Source organism: Morone saxatilis, unplaced genomic scaffold, assembly GCF_004916995.1.
Source record: "Morone saxatilis isolate NCDOM2014 unplaced genomic scaffold, NCSU_SB_2.0 Contig17, whole genome shotgun sequence".
Taxonomy (NCBI): Eukaryota; Metazoa; Chordata; class Actinopteri; family Moronidae; genus Morone; species Morone saxatilis.
The window spans coordinates 6,282,154-6,296,475 of NW_023339729.1; the positions used below are offsets into that span (position 1 = coordinate 6,282,154).

At 42.6% G+C, this 14,322-nt stretch overlaps 2 protein-coding genes across 2 annotated transcripts in view; both read left to right on the forward strand.

Annotated features, from left to right (window-relative positions):
• zgc:195282 (uncharacterized protein LOC100192223 homolog) overlaps positions 1-1,382 on the forward strand; it is a 2,033-nt gene extending 651 nt beyond the window's left edge. The window contains exons 2-4 of the mRNA XM_035660547.1: positions 730-824; positions 912-966; positions 1,065-1,382. Coding sequence (XP_035516440.1) covers positions 730-824; positions 912-966; positions 1,065-1,075 — 161 coding nt within the window. The 3' untranslated portion in view covers positions 1,076-1,382. The remainder of the gene's footprint in view (positions 1-729; positions 825-911; positions 967-1,064) is intronic.
• Positions 1,383-3,466: 2,084 nt separating this feature from the next.
• pi4k2b (phosphatidylinositol 4-kinase type 2 beta) lies at positions 3,467-14,118 on the forward strand. Its single transcript, XM_035660892.1, has 11 exons — positions 3,467-4,025; positions 8,029-8,180; positions 8,706-8,786; positions 8,907-9,026; positions 9,116-9,247; positions 10,071-10,224; positions 10,464-10,525; positions 10,969-11,071; positions 11,793-11,926; positions 12,059-12,118; positions 12,746-14,118. The coding sequence occupies exons 1-11, from the start codon at positions 3,662-3,664 to the stop codon at positions 12,914-12,916; spliced, it is 1,533 nt and encodes a 510-aa protein (XP_035516785.1). The 5' UTR covers positions 3,467-3,661; the 3' UTR covers positions 12,917-14,118.
• The last annotated feature ends 204 nt before the right edge of the window (positions 14,119-14,322 follow it).

The window sequence follows — 14,322 nt, forward strand, 5'->3', positions numbered from 1 at the left end:
CTTTTCCTGCTACGACAAGTTAAAATATTTTCTTTAAAAAAAGGGTTTTGATATTCCATCCATCCATTCAAGTGCTGCAAAGGTTTGGGAGGTCTTTTTGCTGATATATTGGGATCTATTCCCTGTTTGGGGGATAAAAAGAAGGCTTTTTACTCTTCTTTCTCTCTGGCTTTCTCCTTCTCTTTCAAACACACACAAACGCATGCACATGTATCCATGAGAACAACAGGATGTGGGTCTAGCCAAACAAGCTTGCATGCTGCTCTCTGGGTTTCCTCCTTACCTTCTGTCTCTTTTAGTCAAGTCCTCGCCCACACCCAGGCCTGATTATTAGGTTCACAACAGCACATAAACTAACTATTTCAAGCCTATTTTGTTGTGGGTTTTTTTTATACTGCTAGTTTTACTTTACTATTTATGTGCCCAGTAAGTTCAAATTCTCTGATGTGACCTGGCCTACTTACCTCTTTTCCTCCAGCATCACACTCTCCAGTTTATTTGTACTGATGAGAGTCTGTACTCCGAACCAGATGCTTCAAAAATAAATGAAAAAAGAAAAATATTTTCATCTAATTTAAGTGATTGTGCCACATTCCAAAATAATTTAGACATGTTGTTGTAAAAATACAGAGTACATGTGTGCAAATGCAATTTCTTTGTGAAATATCCATTAAAAAATATCCCAACCCGGCCTCTCAGTAACACAGTCCTCATTTCTCTTTGCTTCAGGTGAGAAGAAGAGGTCCTTAGGGAGGGACTACCACCCTCTGTGCCTGAAGTGTCAAAAGTGCAACAGACAGCTCACAGCTGGTCAACATGCTGAGGTATATGTGGACAATGTATAATAAAAAAAGTGATTGAATGAATGAGTAGGATGATGCAGTAAATATGCATTGCTGATTGTGTTTCAGTATGATGAGAAGCCATACTGTTCACACTGCTACCTGAAGATGTTTGGTCCAAGAGGTACTGCCTGCCCGCAATGAAAGCCCACACACACACACACACACACACGCAAATGCAATTTCTGAATGTCTTTTCTCTGTGTGAATCTCTCTTAACAGGTAACAGGTGACTGGTCCTGGAGACTGGTTGCCCTGGCACAGTGCAGCTCCTCAACGAACTACAGACTGAGCCAAAATGGACAAACACTGACATACAAAAGACCTGCGGGACCTGTTTATTGGCCAGAAATTAGAAAATTAATAGATAAATATGAATGATAGTTGGCTATAGTTTACACCTCCACAAAATCATATATTTATAAATGTGTGATGACCATTTGATGCCAGGTGTATGTGAATGTTCACTTGTATAATGTAAATGATTTTTGCATGTTAGTCAGTATTAATTAATAAATGCATTTGGATTTGGATGTCAAACCCTGGTGTCGCTCAGTCTCTGTGCAGGAGCCCACATGCTCATATTTGGCATGGCAGGGTGGATGTATTTGCTTACAAACACTAACAAATCACATCAAATACTCTAATCACAGACAACACACATGCACATAAAAAAAAAAAATGAGTTGAGCTATAGGGTTGTCCCTCTCTCCCTCAACAAGCAGCCAGGGGAAAGGAGAAGGAAGGAGGAATGGATGAGGGTGGTTGCTGTTGGCAGAGTAAACCAGACCTTATGCCAGCAGAATCTGCTGGAATGGGTGCTACAGTGAGGCAAAGATGGATCTCACACATACACACACACACACACACACACATGCTTTCACGTACAGCAGTGTGCCTTGACTGCTGCAGGGGCTTGTCACCCAGTGGTGGGTGAAGTACAGCACAGATTTGACACGCACATACACACATATAGAGAAAGAGTGAGGTGTGCTGATGTGTTTCCTTGTAAAGTGTCATGTGTCACCAGAGTGACATTTCAGGTATTTGTCCTTGAAGGACAGAGGAATACAGAAATAAAGGGTATAGAGGATAAAGGAAGCAGAGGCAGAAACAGCGTGGAGAAAGCTGATGGGCAAAGGGAGAGAGGGCTGATGGGATTATTTTAACATCTAGCAAAGAGCTGGCAGAGGGATGCCTATGTGTCTACAGCATGTCTTTGAACCTGTCTGTCTCCTTCTTATCCCCCTAGATCCCTCCTTCATCCTCCCTCCTCTTCTATCCCTGCACTATCCCCCTCCCTCTCTCCATGTCTCCTTCACCCCCTAACCCCCTACCTTGATAGATCACATGACTGCTGTGATACCAGCTGGCTGACGGCTCATTTGCATGTGTTTCAGCACTCTCTTATTAGGGAGACAGTTGTTGGTGGTAGTGGAGGGGCCCAGATATAGGTGGAGGATGGTGAGGGTTAAAGGGGAGGTGCTCTGAGTGCTGGGTGACTGAGGGGCACTGTGAGAATTTAGAGAAAAGAGAAAGCAACTTATTGGGGAGACAGGAAGAGAGAGGGAAAAGAAAAATAAATGAACAGAAAACTACTGTATTTAGCCCAGCAAAGGTAAAGCAGGGCTTCTTCAACCTGCATTAATCCACCATGAGTCCCAGAATGGAGCATATAAAATGGATTGATATCTTATGCTGGCCAAACAAGAAGAATGTTGACTTTTAATGGGGATCCTACAACCTTAAAACTGGTCTATAAAGTGCAGCATTTAACACACCAGAGAAAAAAAGGCATGAATAAAGTATGTTTCTCAGGAAAAGTAATTTTGCGTGAGACAAAACACTCTGAACTAGTCCTCATTTGTGTATCACTGTCGACATCTAGTGGCCATACTGCTACATTTCAAAGGAAGGCAAGCAGTGTCATGAATGAATGGACAGTGAAGGCATCAGTACATTTTGAGAAGTGTGACGATGAATTACACATCCAGATAACAGCTGTTTGTGTAACCGAGCGTCGCTTTTAAAATATAAAAGTTTGACCCATAAAAAGTAAAGAAAAAAGTCTAACCACAGCCTGAAATACATTTTATTTGCGTCAGGATTTAGGGAAATTCGTAATGAACCTGTAATGTGACCTATTCGTGCGCATATAGAATGATATCACAGGCTACTGACACAGTTGAGCTGAATTAGACATTTTTTATATTGGACTTTGTTAGTTTACAGTCTTAAGTTTTCCTTAAAAAAAGAGGCGGTAGAGGCAGAGACAGAGAAAGAACCGAGGGAGGATGTGTTTTTAATGCAAAACTGGTGCCAAAGCAGGCCAAGAGGATCCTAATTAAACTGACTGACTCAAAAAAGCCATATGATAAACGTGGCATTTGCGTTGTAGTAATATATAAAATAAATAACTATAATCTAAGCATGTGAAGTTGACATGTTCTATAGAACACCTTGTTAGAGAACTGTTCGCTGCCGGGTGTTGTAGTCAAGGGCGCATTTAACCGAGAAATTGCTAACGTCGCCAAATACCGCTTTTTCGGATTTCACAAAGAGCACTTGAAGGCAATTTAAACCAACGACGTTCTTTTGTGCAGCGCATGCGCAGTGAGCTAAAGAGGAAGCAGTGCAGACGAGTTTGGCGGATTATGTGGACATATCAGTGAGCGAAAGCAGCTGCTTTCCAATAATTTATCTGGGCTTTATGTCCGAGTGGAAAGAAAGGTTTGTTTAAAATGGACGGCTGACAGTTGAAAGTAAATTCAATGTAATTCAACGTATGTGTAACTGTATGTACTAACAACTGAGCGACAATGATGTCAGAATGCGAGCCGACAGAGACAGAGACCGGCGAGCCCTTACTGGACACCGGAGCAACAGCGGTGCCTGCTGAGGAGTGTAACTTTCACTCTTCAGACCCTTCAGACCCTCCAGCGGTATTATTTGACAGGAACAGGTTAGGTTTGGGGCTTGCGGGGAACCCTGGAGTCGCCGTCCGTATTTCGGACTCTTGTGAGAGCGTCTTAACCGAGCTGGAGACGGACGGCTCCGGCGAAGAGGCGCTGTTGTTGCCGTGCTTAGCAGGAAGCTCGTCGTCTCCGCGGGGCGTACGAGAGAAGCGGAGCAGGCGGAACAGACACAGCTCGTCGTCGGATAAAGACACCTTGGCCTCCCCAGGTAACTGTTTGGGATCAGTGCTTGTGAGATCTGATTAAAGTAAGTACTGCTGGATAAACGCCAGCTAGGGCTGCTAGTGGGGGTACGTCCAGAGGAACATGTGTCTGGTTTTTTTGACGCATATGTTTGAGTGAGATATTACAGAGGCTGATAACTGGGTTAGGTGAAGTGCATAGATAATAGTGAATGCAACGTGGGAAAAAAAACATTCTTACGTTATGCAAGCCCTTTGAGGAGTGTTAACCAGTTCAGTGTGGCTCACCTCTGGGAGAGGCCCATGGGACTTATGTGGGGAACCAACATTGATAGGACAGAAACTAATAAGTTGTTGCCTCAGCACAGTGGAAGAGTACACCTGGTCTCTAAGCAACTCTGTGAATGTTATGCAAACTATCCACACAATCCTGCTCTACGGAAAGCATTCAGCTTGTGTTTGCATGTAGATGGAGCCTGCACCCTGCCTGTGTACCCTCTGTGTGTTTTTCCAGTCAGATGATGTAATAGCTGCATGTTATCGTCCATGTGGATGATATGAGCTGGCTCTTTCACCTGGTGACAGCCACGAGTACAGTTAATAGTCGTAAGTATAGTTGTAAAATGCCCTCACTTATCGGGCAGCCTTGAATCCCACGCTACTAAATGTGTGTTTTGTTGTAGTGTTTTTAATTCTCCTCTGTTAATGCCAGTGCAGATTAAGCAGGTTTTTAGGTTTCCACGCAGATGTCCTCCCAGGTAAAGACTCAAAAAGGAGGCTAACAGACTCTATTTTTTTGTCCATTTATGTTTGGTTGCTTATCCGTTGTCAGTCTTACACATTTTCAGCACTAGATTTGGGTTATAAAAAGTAAAAAAAAAAAAGATGGTAATGGGAAAACAAAGAAAAGGTGATCTAGTCGCCATGGAAGCGGCACATATTCTGACTTGACTGCTAATTGGATTTAACACCTCTCCCCCTCATACCGCCCACCTTTTTTCTCCCTTGCAACATAGTTTTGGAGCATTTGTTTCCTCCTTCACTTCTGTTGGTCTGTCTCTCTGCTGAGATGTTCTATCAGGGCCAGAAATCTAGGCCGCAGGTAGACACGCTGAGCCTGAAATCGCAGGCGTTAGTGTCCCATTTCTGTCGGCCTTTTAGTATAATAGTGTTCAGGTCTAGAGTTACAACACAGTTTTTGGTCAGTGCATTACGAATTAGGAGCTACACGCATTCCAGAGAGCTGTGGTGCTGTATCGCTCTGTGTGATATAAAATGTCACCACAATCTCCATGGCGAATTCTGACAGTTACATTCTTCCACGCTTATCACACTCAACATGACCCCAGACCATGTGAGTCCTTTCAGCTAAAACTGTCCATTGTCCACGAGTACCGTTACTAGTGTGCAGCAAACAATGGGATTTATCTTATTTAAAGTTATGCAAAAAACATTTAATCTTCCTACATTTGCATACATTGAAATATTTAATCATGTAACTGTCTAAGCATAGGCAGATATTGTCAATGTGTATTAAGTAGAGCAAGCAAGGTTGCAAGGACTCAACTATAAAGTTGTGTATGAAGTTCAGTGTCCCCACACATCGTAGCAGTAACCCTTATTCAGAGTGCAGTGTTGCGACATCTGACACACTGTGCGCTGCAGGTCAGCAGGTCTCTCAGAGGGAGCTGCACTCGGCTGTGAAGGAGCTCTGGTGAGCCCATTAACTGACCAAGGACTGCGAGAGACCGACATTAAATATGCATAAGGCCTTTGTGCAAGCAAACACTCAGACAGACATGCAAACACTCTGTAGTCCAGTCCAGTACATGATGATGATGATGATGATGATGATGGATTTGGCAGAGAGGAAGTATCCGTGTGTGTTTACTTTCACCCCTGCTTTCTGCGGGGTGAGAATAATGGGAAGAGAGCGAGACAGAGAGACATTCCTGCCTCCTGCAGCAACACTGCACAGTGACATTATCGTAGACTTTCATCAACAGGACAATCCAACGCGAGCATACATCCTTCATCAGGCAAGACAGCTGAATAAAGCGACTGAATCTATTGTTGGAAATGAAATGATGCAGATAAAATATTGTGTCACATCTGTCTTCCACACAGATACATTGTGTTGTAAATCAGAGGCATGCAGCGGGACTTTATCACCATCTATGTTTAGCGCCGTGTTGACAGCATATTATTCCCACATAAAAGTCAAGATTAAGCAGTTTTTACATTGTTTTGTTTTGTTTGTTTATTTTTGCAGGGACAGCTCACAATTAAGAGTGATTGCACCAGAGTCAGCTAACAGCTCATTTGCATCTGTTGTCCCAATCAGCTGGTCTGTAGACCACCAAAAAGATCATTTCCACTCGTATAAACTGTGACTGTGTGTTTGTTTGACAGAAAATGGTTCATCAGGACGGCTTTCACTGTAGGATGATCTGACCTGTTAGAGTTAAAATATCTGGTGATTTCGGCCCCCTTTTTAAGGTTTGATTTTAATAATTTCACATATAAACAAGGCCTACCCAGTGCCGAATGAAGCACAAAACTCAAGCACAAGCTAGCCTTGGTAGGCCCTAGCTCGATTTTGTGGTGCACCTCAGGCACAGACCTTGAAAACATAAAAAATGCAGTAGTATGTGGCTTTTAGAGAGAGATGTTGGTGATTACATTGAGGTCGGTGGTTTTCAGGTGGATGGAAATGAACTATACATGAAGGCACTAATCATCCAACATGGGAACAGAAACAGTGTGGGTGGAAGTCATTCAGAGGCCCCTGCTCAGTAAAAGGCTCCAACTGACTCCAAACAGACTATGATAGGACATTTTAACATATTTGATGAGGTCTAGGTGGGGCACAGGGCTAGTAAAACCCTGACATGTATCTACTTTTAAATAACCCTGGTCCCTGTTGTAATTTTAGCACATCTCCATCCTTCCATTCTCTACATCCTCATTTTTAATTAGCTTCTCTCAGCCCTCCTTCAAGTGAATTAGCCTCAAAGCCATCTTTGTTTCTCCTTATCTCTCTGTGACAAATGGCATGTTAACTGTCCTCCCGTCCCTTTGTCCACCCCCACCCCTTCCTCCCCGCCTCCATGTGTCTGTCCCTTCATCCCCCCCCCACATCCCACTGTGACTTTAGTGTGACTGATACAGAGCATATGGAGTGGAGCCTTTCTGTCTCAGCTGACTATTCTGCCCAGTGTGAGGAGGAGAAGGCAGAACACGTTACGTCACATGATTGGGCCTTCATCAAAGAAATAATTGGCACCCCATATATCAGAGAGCAGTCACAGCCAGATCATTATATTAGTCATGCTGGGCAATAGAAATGCAACTTTTGACAAATGGCAGGGTCACTCATTTAGCTTGAAGGCAAGAAGGTTGGTTTGCATTTGGTCTGTTTGTTCTCTCTCTGTGCCTGCAATCAACTTGCATGTCCAAAGACAAGGTTTGGTGAAATATTGATTCTAAAAGGTGTGAATGTGTGTGTGTGATAGACTAGCCACCATCCAGGTTGTACCCCACCTCTCACCCAGTGGGTGCTGACAACGTTTCCAGCCTCGCATGACCCTGAGCAGGATAAGCGCTTTAGAGAATGGGTGGATGGCTCCAGTTGGCTCTCACATACAAACTGTGTGCATAATATGACACAGTAAAATGGGTTATTAGAGGAGAAACGCTAGATGGAAAAGACTGACCTTTAGATAGGTGCACAAGCATAGATATATACATCATGTGGATAAGAATTATCTGTTAATATTGTACACACATAAAAAATGGTCAGATGGTTTATGTAGTTTTTGTATTTTTGTTTTGGGGATTTTTTTTAAAATCTGTATTCACATTTCAAATATTTTTTTTTGTCTTTTACTTTTAACTTTAATATTGTATTTTGGAAGTGGTATGATGATGCTGTATCATTGTTCTGTTATATTTTACCTCATCACAGTCTGGTTGCCCACGGTGTAAATGTTATGAATGAATATTAATCCGATCTGTTTTTTGTCCTAGGTACCAACAGTGGGGACTTTAACCATTTCCCTGACGATCCCGAGTTTGCAGATATTATCCAAAGGGCGGAACAAGCTATCGAGAATGGCGTCTTTCCAGAGAGGATTTCCCAGGGTTCCAGTGGGAGCTACTTTGTCAAAGACCCAAAAGGGGTGAGACAGCTTTATTTATTATTTTTTTTATTTGACATTTTAAGATTTATTCACTTTCCCCATTTAGATTTATCCAACTTTTTTTGAAATCCTGGCTTTATAATCCGGGCCTTAATGTAAGCTCCCTGGTTCTTCATGGCTCTCGAGCAGCTGAAAGGAGTGAACAGGAGGCGAGGAGTTGGGAAGTGAACAGGAGGAGGAATCAGTGGAGGCTGGCCGAATAATGCAGCCAGGGATGCTCACATCGATAACAGATAGCCAGCATGCATGATTAGCATCACATTAACAAGTTAGATGTACGCTCCAAGGAAAGGATATTGATCCCTAACTTGTTAGCAGCATCTCTGTCACTTTACATTTGTTGCTTATAATTTTACATGTCTTGCCTGTGGTTCTTTAATCTGGTTCTTTTTTAAAGGTCCTAAAAAAATAAAAATGTATTGTTATACCCCTGTGTGTGCTGCATTTTCCCATTGTACGAATGCATTTAGATATAACACTGTTTATCATTCTCTTTTTCTACAGAAAATCATTGGTGTTTTCAAACCAAAGTCAGAGGAACCTTATGGTCATCTGAACCCCAAATGGACCAAATATTTTCACAAGGTACACTGTCACATGTTTTATGTGTGTGTAAACCATCTGAAGGAGTATAGGCAGGCGTGTCACAAAAAGCAGCTTTCTCAATGTTTCCTGGTTGTTCTTTGTCTCTTTCGCTTTCATTAGCTGTGCTGTCCGTGTTGTTTCGGTCGAGGCTGCTTGTTGCCTAACCAGGGTTACCTCTCAGAGGCTGCTGCCTCACTGGTTGATACCAAGCTGGGCCTGGGAGTGGTGCCGAGAACAAAGGTGGGGGCTCTGCACGGTATTACATTTGACAGGTTTTTGCAACATGCCATCACTGTCTAACTGAAATCCAACTAAAAATGTATTATCAGGTGGTGTATCTGGCTAGTGATACGTTCCATTACAGCGCCATCGACAGAGCCAAATCCAGGGGGAAAAAGTATGCCTTAGAGAAAGTCCCCAAGGTGGGACGACGCTTCCACAGAGTGGGCCTGCCACCCAAGGTAACAGAGCGGCAACCCGTCACAGTCCAATGTCACCAACTTTCAGCTGTTTTGTATGAGCAGTCAGTGAGACGCATCAGCTGGAAACTCTTCTCTTGTTCCTGTGTGGTATATCCCTGCACACATTGAAACTAATGGTGTAACTAGAACAAATACTAATATATACTACTAGTAATAGTAGCATCTTTTTGTTTTTTTAACATATTTAAACAATTTCTTTGTTTAGTTTTTAATTTCACATACACATGGTCTGATGTCTCATCATTATGTAATAAATGAGCTGTTGTCTCATTGAGTGCAGGGCTCAGAATAGCTGCTGTTCCAACCCTGGCAAAGGACAGTAAAAGGAATAATGCCACGCTGTCTGTCTTTGTGTTCCTTGAAATGACAGGTTTATTCAAAGAAATAGGTCAGAGGAAGAATAAATGTCATCTCTGCTTTAAATTTTTCAGGGTATTCTTATCTCCTTTTATAGTGTACTATACTCCCATCCAGTGCCAGTTATAGCATTTAATAAAAGCATGTACAGCAACGTCTGAGGCAGCCTTCTTTATGATGTATAGTGCTGTAGATGCTGTGAAAAGTTGGCTGAAAAAATTTGTTCAGGAAGTAGTATGAGGAAGTTGGCCTTATCAGTCAACTGTCTGTCATGCACTGCTGATATTTCAGCCTGTTGACATCACAATGTTACGTTACATCATTGCGCCAGACCACATCATTACCATATAATCAAACTGCCTACTATTTTCAGAACATTGAAGAACAAGATGATTTTTTTCCTATGTATCTGTGAAGTGTTCCATGGTGCTGTGTCTGTTTCCAGGTGGGCTCATTTCAGCTGTTTGTGGAGGGGTACCGTGAAGCAGACTACTGGCTGCGGCGCTTCGAGGCAGAACCTCTACCCGAGAACATCAGGAAGCAGCTGCAGTCACAGTTTGAGCGGCTTGTAGTGTTGGACTATGTTATTAGGAACACAGGTGAGGGTGTGTCTGTGTTGACATTTTAAAAATTTTTGGTATGAGTTTACTTTTGCCCTTCATAGCTGCTTGCAGACACTGTCAGCATATCTGCAAGTTAATTAGTGTGCTGTGTATCATAGCCAGTAGTTTTTGTAACCGTTATTGTGCTCTCTGTCCCCACCTACGTTTCTTCAAATGGAAACTTCATATTAGTCTACACCCCTATAGTTCTATTTTCTCTTTGTCTTTCTCCTCAGATCGGGGGAACGATAACTGGTTGATCAAGTATGAGAAGCCAGGAGAAGGAGAGGGACAAAAGGTGAGGTTAAATCAACGTGTACTTAAGGTGTGTCCAGACTGATCACAGAGCAGATTCTGGTTCAAGCAAAAGAACTGCTGATATGTTGATACATTCTCATCATAGGAAACATACAGAAAAGCTTAAACACTTACACACTTGTGTACTTCATGCTCTGTCACTAATTGACAGACAGGACACACAGGGGCCCACACAGACAAACAATAGATATTGCAGGTCTGGAACAAACCAGCGCTCCAGGGAGTTTACTGGTTATAGCAACCAGAACACTATCTGACTCCCCATCATCAATCATTATTTGCAGTGTATTGATAAATGAGCAAAGCTTGTCATCTGTCTGTCCAATTAATCAGGCCTTTGGACAGTGATCAATAACTGGCTATCAGTCATTAATCATTCACTCAGTCAGGTGACGTCTCTGATCCTCTCTCCCCTTGCTGCAGGATGCAGAGTGGTCAGAGAGCAGTTCAGACTCCTGCATCAAAATCGCAGCCATCGACAACGGCCTGGCCTTCCCCTTTAAACACCCGGACGAATGGAGAGCCTGTATGTTGGTCTCTTTCCTCCTTCACCTCTCTTCATTCATGTTCTGTCTTTGCTACTCGCCGTCTCTGTCAACACCACATCCTTACTAGTAACATAACAGTTATTGACTTTCATCCAGGATTCATTACTGTCGTTTAGTCTATAACATGGCAAGTTACCAGAGCACAACTTAATGAAAGTATTTCAATGACAAATAGCATTAAGATTTATCATTTTAAAGAAAAGATGTTTTATTTATTTGTTTTAATTTATTTTAAAGCTGCTCTCAATCAGGTCTATGAAAATTAGTTAAAGGAATAGTTAGAACTGTGCTTATTTGTTTTCTTCTTGCTGAGATTTAGACGAGCAGATCAATCCACAAAAAACACATTTTGTTTTTTGTTTGTACGGATTAAACAAACAAGATATAACATTCTGGCGGGTGGATCTTGTTTCCTTTGGACAGAGTCAGGCTAGTGGTTATGCTAAGCTAACCAGCCGCTGGCTGTACTTTCATGTCGACCCTACAGACATGAGGGTGGTATTGATCTTCTCGTCTGAGCTCTCAACAAGAAAGTGAGTAAACACCTTTGTGTTTTGGCAACATATGAAGGAGTGTTAGTAAAGAATACAGTATGAAACGGTGTGGACAGCTGTGAGTGTAGTGGCAGGTAAAGGTTGTTGAAGGTCACTCAGCGTGTTGTGAGAGCTTTTGATCAGCTGTACTGTTGTGTTCCATCAGACCCGTTCCACTGGGCATGGCTCCCCCAGGCTAAGGTGGCCTTCTCCCAGGAGACCAGAGACCTGGTGCTGTCCCGCCTCTCTGACATGAACTTTGTCCAGGACCTCTGTGAAGACCTCTATGAGATGTTCAAGGTACAGGACACCTCATGACTCGGCTCTTCAATGGGCATGTAAACAAACAGCTGTCTGGTAGCAAAGTAACATGGAGTCTGAATGTAATGAGCCAGGACACCTGCTAATGGGAGGTATTCTTTTTCTCTTCAGGCGGATAAAGGCTTTGACAAAACCATGTTTGAGAGACAGATGTCTGTCATGAGGGGTCAGGTGAGTTTTTTTCTGACTGTTTTTCCCATCAGTTATTGTGCACTTTCTCTTTCTCCATTGTGTCCTCTATTTTGTTCTTTCCTTTTATATCCTACCTCGCTCTCCTTTCTCTCCCGTGCCCTACTTTCAGTCGCTTCCATTGTTTGCTCTCCTTATCACCACCCATCTTAACCTAATTTCTCACCCTCTGCCCCTGTCTACTGGCCTGCTCCTCTTGTCTTTCTGTTCTGCTCCTCAGCTGTTCTTTTACCTCTTTGGATTAATGACCACTGAGTGTGTTATAGCAGGATCATCACAGTGGACAACAGCAGACAGACTATTTTTTACTATTTAGGCACCATGATGCCGTCTTCCATTGCTTTTAGAGCTAAAATGATAAATTGATTAGACAAAGAATCATTACCATTTTGATTAATTGTTGAAGTCATTTTTCAACAGAGTCGATTATACTTTCATTATCCACGTTGCTTCAGGTTTCATAGGTCGATCTCACACACACTCAAATACAACCAATGCCCCAGTAGTCAGACTGAAAACTGACCCACGCTTTATCTCACATCTCTTTTACAATGTGTGATTTCTAAATGTTTCTATATTTCATACATCATGAACCCTGTTTGTCCCCAGGTGCTGAACCTGACCCAAGCTCTGAAGGACGGGAAGAGCCCCATCCAGCTTGTGCAGATGCCTCGGGTGGTAGTAGAGCGCAGCCGCTCAGGCCAGGGACGTGTGGTCACACTTGGCAACGCCTTCACACAAACTTTCCACTGCAAGCGCCCCTTTTTCTCCTCCTGGTAGAGGGCTGAAGAAGAGGAGCTGAGGAGAGATGTCTGCAACAGCTCTTTTTTTTTTTTTTCGGTCCTGAAGTCAGGAAGCGAGGGAGAAGATGTGAATATTGCGCTGGAGACTGCTCATATTTCTTTGGCGAGAAGAGAAATGAAAAAGAGGACATGGATGATGAAGTAAGAAAGGCAAAATTGGGTTCAGGCCCATTCCTCATTTTGTGAAGAGAGTGCAGAGAATCATGGGAGGTGAAGAGATTGGCATACCAGTGTCTCTCAGAGACCTTGGGGCTGTTTGTGGTTACCATGGTGACTTGATTGGATAATCGGCTTTTTCACAGAGGTGGGCTTTGTTTATTGTTAGGAGGCAGAAAGGTTTTTTTTTACCCACCGAGTACCTACTGAAGTCTCTCACAAGGTTTCTTAGTGGGGCTAATGGCCAAAGAACAAGCACTTACCAACCACTAACTAACAGATCTGTGGTCCAGTAGTGTTTGGGAATCTGAAGGATTGGTTTTACAAATCTCTCCAGAAAGTGATGTTTTATAAATCTGGGACAGCGTTCCTGGTCTGGGATAAAGTCTAAAAATATTTGCTTTGCCTTGTAGGATTACTTATTAAAATATAGATGTGCATTTGCACTGCTGGAAGTGTTTGACTAGTGCTACACAACTGGGTCAAACCACTCTTTACCCAGTGCTAGTGTTCAAAACCACATCTGTTGAACAAACACAAACCCAGTGTCTTCAACTCTCACCACTGCCAAAATCTGTTTGTGGAAGGAATATTTAAAAGCCTCAAGAAAAGACTATTGTTGAAACTTGAATATGAAATCCGGAGGAAGAGGAATAGAAATAAACGCATTGCTTGAATGTAATCTGTTTACGGTTTCTATACAGATTCTTGCTCCTAAACATTTCAATACGAGTGAATGCTGTCAAAAATCGACCTTTCTCGTAACAATGAATGTATTTGTTGTTTGACATGTATTTAATTGCTGGCAAGCAGCTTTCTCTCGAGCCTCGTGGCATGGGTGGGGGTGGCACCTCATCCCTCCCCTTTACAACACGTTATATGAGGAGGAAAAACAGAACAGAGGACAATATTTCACACTTGCTCGATGCTGTTGTGTTTTCTTATGTATGCATCTTGAAATTTTTATTCCAACTCAATGATTGTATGAGAAACATTGTATATTTAACAGATGAAAAATAAAATTTGGGAAATTTGTTTTGTTCAGTTGTATGTGTTACAGTTTCACAGAAAAGGCACCAGTGATGACTCAAACCAAAGGTGTGTTCAGCAGAGCTCACATAACTTGGGTGTCACAGATCCATACACCTGTGACCAGGCCATCAAACTAGCAGAGGGCTAGTTGATGATTGAAGACAGGAACAGTAATGCCTGAAGTAACAGTCATCT

Excerpts from the sequence above, each read along its gene's own strand:
- pi4k2b (XM_035660892.1), top strand. The coding sequence starts at position 3,662 with ATGATGTCAGAATGCGAGCCGACAGAGACAGAGACCGGCGAGCCCTTA. Across the intron at positions 9,027-9,115 it reads GAGTGGTGCCGAGAACAAAG|GTGGTGTATCTGGCTAGTGA; the intron begins GTGGGGGCTCTG and ends ATGTATTATCAG. Across the intron at positions 12,119-12,745 it reads TGTCTGTCATGAGGGGTCAG|GTGCTGAACCTGACCCAAGC; the intron begins GTGAGTTTTTTT and ends GTTTGTCCCCAG.